This window comes from Zeus faber, assembly GCF_960531495.2.
Source record: "Zeus faber genome assembly, chromosome: 16".
Lineage (NCBI taxonomy): Eukaryota > Metazoa > Chordata > Actinopteri > Zeiformes > Zeidae > Zeus > Zeus faber.
In genome coordinates, this window is record NC_137202.1 from 1,715,282 (window position 1) to 1,727,781 (window position 12,500).

The 12,500-nt window shown below is 45.3% G+C and overlaps 1 protein-coding gene across 2 annotated transcripts in view; it reads left to right on the forward strand.

The window, feature by feature from the left end:
* The window catches only part of antxr1d (ANTXR cell adhesion molecule 1d), a 33,289-nt gene that overhangs the window by 14,277 nt on the left and 6,512 nt on the right, over nucleotides 1-12,500 (forward strand). For both annotated transcript variants that reach the window (XM_080016129.1, XM_080016130.1), the window contains exons 10-17: nucleotides 1,865-1,963; nucleotides 2,290-2,359; nucleotides 9,574-9,652; nucleotides 10,009-10,104; nucleotides 10,189-10,227; nucleotides 10,556-10,654; nucleotides 11,170-11,334; nucleotides 11,439-11,519. In XM_080016129.1, coding sequence (XP_079872255.1) covers nucleotides 1,865-1,963; nucleotides 2,290-2,359; nucleotides 9,574-9,652; nucleotides 10,009-10,104; nucleotides 10,189-10,227; nucleotides 10,556-10,654; nucleotides 11,170-11,334; nucleotides 11,439-11,519 — 728 coding nt within the window. The remainder of the gene's footprint in view (nucleotides 1-1,864; nucleotides 1,964-2,289; nucleotides 2,360-9,573; nucleotides 9,653-10,008; nucleotides 10,105-10,188; nucleotides 10,228-10,555; nucleotides 10,655-11,169; nucleotides 11,335-11,438; nucleotides 11,520-12,500) is intronic.

Consider the following 12,500-nt stretch of genomic DNA (forward strand, 5'->3'; position numbering starts at 1 on the left):
CACAAAAACATAAGAAAATATTGGAACCATCCCGGCTTATACATTGTTCTAATCAATGATGTAATTTGTGTTGTATTATGATACAGTACCTTTTTACAGTTTGATACACCAGTTCCTGCTCCGTGTAGGACTTATCGTGTGTGTGTGTGTGTGTGTGTGTGTGTTTCATATTCCGCTGTTCAGACATGGTGCGTGTGTGTCATTGACCTTTGTGAAAGAGCGAACGGGATGCTTTGCCCAGTGATCTTCACGCTGCCAGAGCCCTAAATGTAAAAGGTGTGGCGAATGTTCACTTCTATTAGCTGTGATAATGCTAGAGCAAGCCTCGATGCACTGCCAGAGACCACACACACACACACACACACTTGCTGTGTTTGTGTGTGTGTCTCTCTCTCTCTCTCTCTCTCTCTCTCTCTCTCTCTCTCTCTCTCTCTCTCTCTCTCTCTCTCTCATATATAGTCACACATTGAGGTACACACAGCCGCACAAACAAACAGAAGCACGGGGCCAACATCACACGGCCGTAGATGAGGTCAGACCAACGTTGTCTTCGCCTCCATCCAATCGGCGGTCATGTTTTTACCAAGTGTTTCTTCCCCACTCTCTAACATATGCTGCTTAGCGGCCACATACACACCACAACATATGCTGGCAAGCTTCCGTCATTGCGCTTTAACAGTGCCTGGGGCGACCAAAAGGTCAACGACACACACACACACATGCAAACACACACACACACACACACACACATAAGAAAGTAAGTAACTGTAATTATATAGCACCTTTTGAAAGCAGAGACATCACAAAGTGCTTCACAGAGGAAATAAGCATGAACATACATACAGATATAAAACACAATAAAAAAAACAGTAATACATATAAATAGACAAATTACAGGAAGGGAAGTCTGAACAAATGGGTCTTGAGCTGCTTTTCAAAGGTGTTCACACTGTCCACAGATCTTAAGTCCAAAGTTTAGGAGCCACAACCTGAAAAGCACAGTCTCCTTTAGTTTGAAGCCTGGATCCAGGAACCGCCAGCAAACCCTGATCAGAGGACCTTCGAGACCTGCTGGTGACATAGGGCTGCAGTAGATCTCTAAGTTAGGCAGGTGCCCGACCACGCAGAGAAAGCTCTTGTGATCACTAGGAGTGATCACAAGAGCTTTGAATTGGATTCTTAATTTGATGGGAAGCCAGTGAAGATCAATCCTAATGGGTGTCATATGAGACCTTTTGCAAATAAACTAATTAGCCATGCATGGGTTTCCAGTGCTTGGGTTGAGCACATGAGAGGTTTGGCCCGGCTGTTGAAACTCGGTTACTGTCGGTTCACTCGAAAATAAGTCTTGCTCCGAAGCCAAATGTTGCCCTGAATCAGTAGGTTTCAAAACTGTGCAGCTGCGATCCACTGGTGGGTCACAGTGTATAAGGGAAGCTGGGTCTGAAGATCCCTCAATTAATTCATTTCTATTGAGATGTGTGAGGAAAAGAAAAATCGCAATTTCTTGCACAGTGACACAATTTCTTCACCTATTGCATTAAGCATTGAAATAAAATGGAAAAACAACAAAGACATTATTAGAACACAATATTAAAAAAATAGTGTTTTTGTTTTTTTTATTATTATTTAAATGTATTATTTCTTTTTTTATGTTATTACTTATTATTTACATTTTCATTGTCAAAATACAAACATAGCTCCACACGTGTGTTTTGATTTGGGAAAAAAAAAAGGTTTAAGAACCTCTGCAGGACTAACCATGACCATAACGATTGGTTCATCATCATTTCCATTATCATGTTTGACAAGCAGTAGTTTTACATTTCATTTTGAAACAATTATTTTCTTTTCCTTCTCCCAGAGAGTTTCCAGGTAGTGGTGAGTGGCAATGGCTTCCTGCACGCCAGAAACACAGACCAGGTTCTCTGCAGCTTCAAACTCAATGACACACACACGCAGGGTGAGTGACTGGTTGGAGGCTGAACTTGGATGACTTCACGCTCCTTATCTGCACTTTCACACATCACTAAATCTCATGGCAGCGCAAAGTTACCCACTCCAGAGCAGAAGCCAAGTCGTCCACTTTCAGATTAAGTTGAACTGTATAGAAAATACAATTCAAGCATTAATGTGAAAAGTAACTCATCTGTGTGACTCTTAATTACAGAATTATTGGTGAATTTGAATTGAATTTATGAATTTATAGTGCGCATTAAAGCACAAGGTGGCTGATGTAGTAAGTTTGTGTAACTGGTGTAGTTATGAAATGTGTTCTGCGCCATGCAGATGAGAGGCCAGTGAGAATAGAAGACACCTTCCTGCTCTGTCCTGCTCCCATCATCGAGGAAGTGGGGAGGTAAGACACACACCTCTTCACCACAGACCCCGGGGTGGGCTCCGGTTCCAGTCCCTGCCCCTCAGACATCTCAAGCTGCAACACTCTGGAGCCGAGCTTCGCCAGCTGCACGCAAGTTTAGTGCAGGCAGGGGAAGACTGCCGCCCTTGAACAAGTTAGAGGCAAAGTCACCAAGTGTCTGTGATCAATCAGTGTTTGTCACATCTAACGAAGCCAGACACCAATCACAAAGAGACAACAAGAGAGCCCAGGAACATGGCTTAATGAGGGCCTCCTGGAGAAGGACCTCCTCAGTGTGTGTGTGTGTGTGTGTGTGTGTGTGTGTGTGTGTGTGTGTGTGTGTGTGTGTGTGTGTGTGTGTGTGTGTGTGTGTGTGTGTGTGTGTGTGTGTGTGTGTGTGTGTGTGCGCCTTCCCTTTTGTGATCTGTGTCTGACACTTTAGGAGGAAGAACGTGTGAGTAGATTCGGCAGGGCAGTGAAAAGTTTCCTCCAAGGCTTTAAAGGGCTCTGCTGGGGGGAGGTTTCGGTAGAAGTTTGTGGTGGGGCCGACGGAGCAATGCTCAGAGCTGGGCTGGGCCGCCTTGCGCGTCCCGGCTGCCCGCAGCACTGTGCATAATTATATATGCCAGCCCCCCCGGCCTCAGACACCTCCCAGTCATTGTCTGTCTTGCTGCTGTCACTCAGATTTGCAGCCTGGTTTGAGCTGGTATTGTCCGCCAGTGAAAACCAGTCATAGATGGAGATGGAGAGAGAGGTATTTTGTTTCCACACTGTATTATGGAAAGATAGATAGATAGTATTGGCAGTATATACGACCACTTAAGGACCTGATGACACGATGCTCATCATGATGCCTGAAGGAGGTGTCCTAGCATGCAACAGAAACAGGCCACTTGAGCAGGGATGGCACATTCTTTTTGCCGCTGTGGGGGAAATCAGCTGTGAATGGCTGAAGGGCCAAGGGAGGAGACCCAGAGACCCAGCAGCTGGCTGATGAGCCCGACTGCGTTGGAAACTAATGGAGGGAGGACAGAAACCCATAGCCTGTTGAGACAAATAATGAGGGCAACTGCGGCCATGCGTCTCCTGGCCAGGTTTGGTGTGAGACAGATTGATGAGCTCAGGGCGCCAGTACGCTCATGTCGATACAAAACCTTTCTAGAAAAAACACACATTGAGAAGAAGCAAACAGGCAGTGTTATTGAGTTTGGTAGTGGACCATTCAACAGTTGGCCCACAGATCTCCTGTAGTCTGTGATTGGTTGGTTCCATTATGGTTGATCATAATACATCATTAAAATCTAGCCACTGGGGGTGCACAAGCCAGTGTATCATCAGTGCCGGTCCCAAGCTCGGATGAATAGAGAGGGTTGCTTGAGGAAGGGCGTCTGGCGTAAAAACCATGCCAAATCAAACATGCGGACAACAAATCCGATTTCCATACCGGATCGGTCAAGGCCCGGGTTAACAAAGACCGCCACTGGTGCCGTTAGCCAACAGGGTGCCAGCGGAAATTGTGCTACTGTCAGCCAAAGAAGAAGAAGAGGGGAAAGGCGTGTCTGAAGACAGACAGCAGGAGAGGAAGAAGAATAGGAGACTAGAGTTGAGAGTAGGAACCTTGAACATTGGCACTATGAAGTGTAAAGAGAGAGACTGACATGGCTGACATGATGGAAAGTAGATGTACAATATGTACAAGAGACCAGGTGGAAGGGGAGTCAGGCCAGTAGTATCAGAGCTGCGTACAAACTGTTCTACTATGGAGTGGATGGCAGGAGAAATGGGGTCGGGATAGTCTTGAAGGAAGAATATGTCAATAGTGTTTTGGAGGTGACAAGTGTGTCGGACAGAGTGATGAGCATGAAGCTGGAAATTGATGGGGTGATAATGAATGTGGTCAGTGCATATGCTCCCCAAGTTGGGTGTGAGATGGAAGAAAAAGAAGAATTCTTTAGTGAGTTGGATATAGCGGTGGAGAGCGTGCCCAAGGGAGAGAGAGTGGCCATTGGAACAGATCTCAATGGGCATGTTGGCGAAGGGATCAGAGACATAGGTGACGAAAAGGTGATGGGTAGGTATGGTGTCAAGGAGGAATGTGGATGGACAGATGGTGGTGGATTTCACCAAAAGGATGGAATTGGATGTTGTAAATATGTATTTCAAGAAGAGGGAGGAACACAGGGGGACCAACGAGAGTGCAGGAAGGTGCACACAGGAGGACTACATCTTATGCAGGAGGTGCAATCTGAAAGAGATAAGTGACTGCAAAGTGGTGGTAGGGGAGTGTGTTGCTAGGCAGCATTGGATGGTGGTCTGTAGGATGACTCTGGAGGCCAAGAAGAGGAAGAGAGTGAAAGAAGAGTCAAAGAAAAAGTGGTGGAAGTTGAAAAAGGAGTGTTGCATGCAATTTAGGGAAGAGGTGAGGCAGGCAATAGGTGGGAATGAATGGTTACCAGATGACTGGGAAACAACTGCAGAAGTGGTGAGGGAGATGGCCGAGAAGGTACTCGGTGTATCATGCGGGAAGAGGAAGGAAGACAGGGACTTCTGGTGGTGGAATGAGGAAGTACAGGAGAGCGTAGCGCAGAAGAGGTTGACGAAGAAGAAATAGGATAGTCAGAGAGATGAAGAAAGTAGATAGAAGTACAAGCTGATACGGTGCAAGGCGAAGAGAGAAGTAGCAAAGGCAAAGGAAAAGGCATACAACGAGTTGTATGAGAGGTTGGACAGTAAGGAAGGAGAAAATGACTTGGCAAGACAAAGGGACCAAGCTGGGAAGGATGTACAGCAAGTTAGGGTGATGAAGGATAATGATGGCAATGTGCTGACTAGTGAGGAGAGTGTGTTGAGAAGGTGGAAGGAGTACTTTGAGGAGTTGATGAATGAATAACATGAGATGGAGAGTGGATTATGTGGGGATAGTGGATCAAGAAGTGCAGCAAATTAGCAACGATGAGGTGAGAACAGCATTTAAAAAGATGAAGAGTGGAAAGGCAGTTGGCCCAGATGACATACCTGGGGAAGCATGGAGATGTTTAGGTGAGATGGCAGTGGCGTTCCTAACGAGACTGTTTAACACCATCCTGAAAAGGGAGAGGATGCCAGAGGAGTGGAGAAGAAGTGTACTGGTACCCATCTTTAAGAATAAGGGAGACGTACAGAGCTGTAGTAACTACAGGGGAATAAAGTTGATCAGCCACAGCATGAAGTTATGGGAAAGGGTAGTGGAGGCTAGGTTAAGAGGAGAGGTGGGGATCAGCGAGCAGCAGTATGGTTTCATGCCAGGAAAGAGTACTACAGATGCAATGTTTGCTTTAAGAATGCTGATGGAAAAGTACAGGGAAGCCCAGAGGGAGTTGCACTGTGTCTTTGTGGATTTAGAGAAAGCATATGATAGGGTGCCGAGAGGGGAAGTGTGGTATTGCCTGAGGAAGTCGGGGATGGCAGAGAAGTACGTTAGAGTGGTACAGGATATGTATGAGGACAGTCAGACAGTAGTAAGGTGTGCAGTAGGCGTGACGAAGGCATTCAGAGTGGAGGTGGGATTGCATCAAGGTTCAGCTCTGAGCCCTTTCTTGTTTGCAATGGTGATGGACAGGTTAACAAATGAAATCAGGCACGAGTCTCCATGGACTATGATGTTCGCAGATGACATTGTAATCTATAGCGAGAGTAGGGAGCAGGTTGAGGAGAGCCTGGAGAAGTGGAGGCATGCATTAGAGAGAAGAGGAATGAAAGTCAGCAGGAGTAAGAGAGAATATATGTGCATGAATGGGAGGGAGGGCGGTGAAAAGCTGAGAATGCAAGGAGTCGAGGTGGATGAGTTCAAGTACTTAGGGGTCGACCATCTAAAGCAGTGGTGAGTGAGGTGAAGAAGAGAGTACAGAAAGGGTGGAGTGGGTGGAGAAGAGTGTCCGGAGTGATCTGTGACAGAAGGGTTCCAGCAAGAGTGAAGGGGAAGGTCTACAGGACAGTAGTGAGACCAGCTATGTTGTACGGTTTAGAGGCGGTGGCACTGAGAAAAAGGCAGGTGGCTGAACTGGAGGTGGCAGAGTTGAGGATATTGAGATTTTCATTGGGAGTGACAAGGCTGGACAGGATTAAGAAGACAAAAAGTGAGGGTGAAAAAGTGAGACAGGCAAGATTGAGATGGTTTGGACACGTGTGTAGGAGAGATGAGAGTTACATTGGGAGAAGGATGCTGAGGATGGAGATGCCAGGCAAGAGGAAAAGAGGAAGGCCAAAGAGAAGGTTTATGGATGTGGTGAGGGAGGACATGCAGGCGGTTGGTGTTAGGGAGGAAGATGTGCAGAACAGAAGGTATTGGAGGCAGATGATCTGCTGTGGCGACCCCTAACTGGAGCAGCCGAAAGAAGAAGATAATACATCATTGACCTGTGAGAAGAGTTGAACTTTCTTTTCCAGTTTGTTCCCGAACTGTTTTGTCGTGAATACTCTTTATATTGAATTTACTGACCACTGTGTTTGATAACCTTAATGTTTCCCAGTGGTTCTTTTTCGTGAAGTACTTGGTAAACATGGCAGGCAAATGCACTGCGACGCGGTCCGCAGCCTGTGGTTAGGTTGTGGGGCGGCATGGGACTGTGTACCTCGGCTCAAGCTAACAGATGAAATCTTAGATCCAGACTGGGGCACGGTGCTTTTTTTATTTTGTTCAATAACGACGTTAAGTAAAATTAAATAAAAATACAATGTGCGCAAATTGCGCCCCGATCACTCCCTTAAAAGACACAAACACACACAGGCATACACACACAGACACACACACACACACACACACACACACACACACACACACACACACACACACACACACACACTCTCTCTATTTTAGATCCAGTGCTATTCATAAAGCGCGGCAAGCGTGGGTGCTCCCTTGCGAGCTCTATCTATTTATCTATTTATTGATCTATTATTTATTTCCCCTCCCTGCGCTATTTACGCTGCTTAATGGTGATGGGTGGTCATGATGCCCCTCGCTCTGCTCGCCGACTGAAGTGAAAAAGTCTGATTTGGGACACTTTGTCCTGCAGTGTGAATGTAGCCCTTGTTTCTGTTCTCTGACAGAGGGTCCATTATTGAGGTCCGCAGCCCCCACTGCAAAATTTATGAATTTCTTTTTTCATATTCTTATTTTTTATATTTTGTGTTTTACTTAATGTTTGGAAATTCACAAAATATATAAACTCACCCTCACTGATGCCAACACGTTTATATTTTTGTTGTGACATCTGCACTTTTTGTTAAATGTCACATTTGTGCTCAATTTTACACTCCTCACAAAAAACCCGGACGTTAATTACTGGAAGATTAAGTGTGTACAATTTATTTGGGGGATGGAGTCTGGAACCTATTCTGCCAGGGGGCCTTTCCAATAAAAAAAAATGGGACCCCCTATTCTGTGATGATGTATTGAACATATGATGATGGAAGCAGCTGCAGATGAACCAGGCTGCAGTACCTCTCCCTCCTGGCTTCTTCCAGATCACGTCATTGCGTTGATTTGCTGATAACGGAGATCCTGCTGTGTTTTGTTCTAGCTGAGACACGAAAGAGGCTGAGGTCTTAATCCCGCCCCCCCACACACAAACACCCATGTCCCTCACTGCCTCGTCAGCCTCCCCATTCTACCCAAGCCTTGTCACATATAATGAAGCCGTTGATGCCGCTGTCACACAAATCTATGTTGACTGGGAACCTTCCGGATGCAGCAACACACACACATGCACGCTCACACACACACACACACACACACACACACACACACACACACACACACACACACACACACACACACACACACATACACACACACACACACACAGAAATGGTTGCATGTGCGCACGCGCACACACTCACGGGGCAGAGACAGATATAGTTGCAGATTGATGATTGATAGGGGCTGAGATCTGTCTGTCGCCAGGGAGTGGATAGCTGTGTGACCCTGGCTGTCTGAGAGGCGTGGGGGCTTTCCATATGTAGAGGGGGGAGGGAGATGGGTGGTGGGGGGGGGGGGGGTGGAATCGTTGCCTCTGTATCTCTGCTTTCCATGAGATGAGTCAAAGCGGTGTGGACAGGAGCACAAAGCGGCAGGAAGTGTGCCTTTAACTTGTGGATGTTAAGAGAGAGTCTGGGGTCCGTGGGGGTCTCTTGAGGGGAGGGACGACGCTGAAGGGAACGGTGGACAGGAAGGACCCTTCCTGCCCCCCGCCCCCCGATCTGACCTCCTCCTCCTACTGACCCACCGCTCCTTCCTTAAATTCAAAGCCAGATCTCAATGCCCCCCTTGTCCCCGCACCCCCACAAACCACAACCACAGCAACCCAAACAAAACCCCCTTTTCCCTGAGTTTTCCACAGCAGAGACTCGCGCCCGACTGTCTGACTCCTCCGGCAAGCTTTGTGTTTCCTTAAATATTTTCGAAATCACCTGCAAGGCTACCGTGCAGTGCTCTGTGAGGTTTTTCAAGTGCACTTGAACAGTCAGGTTGTGTTAATAGCTGTAAAGGGTTGCAACCATCCAAAAATGTCAGGGAGAATATGTTCTGCACAAACTAAATCTCAAAATAACTTTTGAATGAATGTTCTCTGCTTGGCTTCCATTGATATTTCACGACCGGTTCCTCAATGATGATTGATAAAGTACCATACAGATAACAAATTCAGTTTTTGTCTGTTTACTTGTCAGCATTGCAACATTACCCAACATGATAGCTCAGATATTTCGATTTTTCCATATTGAAACCTTCCTTAAAATGATCTCCTGTTCCTGCCGACAATACCGGCAATACGTATCTTTGTAAAACTTAGTTCATTTTGACATCTTTTGTATTTGCTTGTTCCGTTTGGAAAGTCAAAAGCCATGCTTGTTAAACCATGCTTTAACAAATACAAAGTACAGCAAAATGAACTGATTTAGACAAATAAATATGAGCTGAGCACCACATAAGAGATTTGGAATCCAGAGATTTTCTTTTGTGTGTGTGTCAAAGTATTTTAAATAGCAGCAAGCTGGGACAGAGCTGCTTTGGGAATGAATTGTACTAAACATACCTTAGGCAAGCCTCTGCAGAAGTCTGTAGTGTGTGTGTGTATGTGCGTGTGCGTGCGCGTGCATGTTCTTATGTGCACGTGTGTGTGTGTTGATGTGCATGTTAATGTATGAGTGTGACCATGGTTGTGTCTCCGTTGCAGGGTGATCTTCCTGCAGGTGAGCATGAATGAAGGTCTCTCCTACATCACCAGCTCCGTGCACATCACTACCACCGAATGTGTGAGTGCCAAGTCTGAAGGTTAAATCCTCAAAATTGCCCTCAAATTTCTTCCGTCTGCCTTTTTTTTTTTTATATATTTTTTTTACTCCATTTTATATTTAAGCTCAATTTCTTGCCCAACTTTTACTGTTTAATTTTCTGTTTGTTTTTCTTTTCCTGTCCTTTGGCAGTTTTCTGCTCCTCCTCTTGCTTCCTCTCTGAGCTCTCCTTTGCTCTGCTCTGTCATCAGAGGAGGCTGTGAGTACTTTCTCTCCATCTGTCTTCATTTCACTTCCTACTCTGAGAGAAATCTCCCCATCTGTTGTTGTTTCGACTGTGACACAATACAACGTGATCCTCGTGTGTTTGAACGCAGTTCGACGGCACCATCGTGCTCATCTCCCTGCTGGTGCTGTTCCTGCTGCTGGGTCTGTTGCTGCTGTGGTGGTTCTGGCCGCTGTGCTGCACCTTGGTGAGCTTCCCGTTCTAAAACTTCATTTCTGCTTTATATTTACCACCAAGTTGCCAAATTAAATGTTGTATTTCTGACCGGCAGGTAATCAAAGAACCTCCACCGCCTCCCCCTCCTGAGCCAGTAAGTACCTTGCTATCAAATCCTCATGGTCAAAACTTAATATTTATATATATATATATTTTTTTTTTGTTGTAAGAATCTTATTACTCTGCTAGTGTACCTGACTTTGTTAGAAAATTCAAAGTTAGATAATTATGATAGACTTGGATTATTTAACGTGGGATTTTGAATGCATAAGCATAAGTTATTGTGATATCTACACTATGATAATTGTGGTAGTGAATCGGCCAAATCACCAAGTCCTGGTTGTATCAATAAAAACAATTTTATTTAATTAGTCCAGAGTTTCTGATAATGCGTAAACACCAAAGATTGTGTTTTGTTCCAGGAGTCTGACGACGAGGATGGGGTGCCCAAGAAGAGGTGGCCTACTGTGGACGCCTCGTACTACGGAGGTAGAGGAGTGGGTGGCATCAAGCGCATGGAGGTACAGACTGTACTAAAGCCGAAATAGTTTATTTATTTGTTATTATTTCTAACATTGGAAGAATTTGCACTTTAATTATTTTTGTATAAAGTCTTTCCTTATCTTTTATTATGTCTATGATCTAAATATATTGGTTCCGGATTTTTTTTTGAATAGAGTACATTTTTATTCAAAGAAATAAAATCCATCATAAATCCAAATGTGCAGTTAATGCTTCTTTTTTTATTGTTAATGTTTACTCATTTGATATTAGTTGTTTATAGAGTTATTTTCTGTGAAATTTGTTAAATTTGTTTAAATTTGGGATTTTTGGATAGACTCAGTTGTCCATGTATCGTTCAAACTAGCCAACATAATTTTACACATCTCTGGTAGGCGCGCGCGCACACACACACACACACACACACACACACACACACACACACACACAAGCATGTCGACTGATACAAAACATTGAAAATGTAGACCTCAGAGCATGAAACCAGCTTCTGACCCTGGTCTTCCTCTTCACCAAGGTGCGGTGGGGAGAGAAGGGCTCCACAGAGGAAGGCGCCAAACTGGACAAACCTAAGAACGCTGTGGTGAAGATGCCGGAGCAGGAGTTTGAGCCTTACGAGCCCAAACCTCGCAAACCGCCCCGCTGTGCCCCCCAGCAAAGGAGGTGGTACACGCCCATCAAGGTGCCACCGGCTTCTCTCAACTGTCTTTGTTTTAAAAGATCGGATGAGTTGCTCTCTCTGTCCTGCTTGGATTTAACCCCTTGCTTGCCGTGTCGTCCCTCCAGGGGAAGCTGGATGCTCTGCTAGCTCTGTTCAGGAGGGGCTACGACCAGGTTTCCCTGATGAGACCCCAGCCTGGAGATCAGGTCAGTCCCTCACATCAACCTCGGTCAAACTTAACTGTCAGAAAACATCTGGAGAGAAGTTCCCTTCCCTTATCTGGAGAGATAAGGGAAGATAAGATAAGTCGTTTAAGAACAGATTGAGCAGAACGACCGAACCAAATTAAAAAAATATTATTTACATACATTTGTCGGAATGCCCTTCCTAGTCAAGTATATATATATATATATATACAGTGGGGCAAAAAAGTATTTAGTCAGCCACCAATTGTACAAGTTCTCCCACTTAAAAAGATGAGAGAGGCCTGTAATTTTCATCATAGGTACACTTCGACTATGAGAGAAAGAATGGGGGGAAAGAATCCAGGAAATCACATTGTAGGATTTTTAATGAATTAATTGGTAAATTCCTCGGTAAAATAAGTATTTGGTCACCTACAAACAAGCAAGATTTCTGGCTTTCACAGACCTGTAACTTTTTCTTTAAGAGGCTCCTCTGTCCTCCACTCATTACCTGTATTAATGGCACCTGTTTGAACTTGTTATCAGTATAAAAGACACCTGTCCACAACCTCAAACAGTCACACTCCAAACTCCACTATGGCCAAGACCAAAGAGCTGTCAAAGGACACCAGAAACAAAATTGTAGACCTGCACCAGGCTGGGAAGACTGAATCTGCAATAGGTAAGCAGCTTGTTGTGAAGAAATCAACTGTGGGAGCAATTATTAGAAAATGGAAGACATACCAGACCACTGATAATCTCCCTCGATCTGGGGCTCCACGCAAGATCTCACCCCGTGGGGTCAAAATGATCACAAGAAGGGTGAGCAAACATCCCAGAACCACACGGGGCGACCTGGTGAATGACCTGCAGAGAGCTGGGACCAAAGTAACAAAGGCTACCATCAGTAACACACTACGCCGCCAGGGACTCAAATCCTGCAGTGCCAGACGTGTCCCCCTGCTTAAGCAAGTATATGTCCAGGCCCGTCTGAAGTTTGCT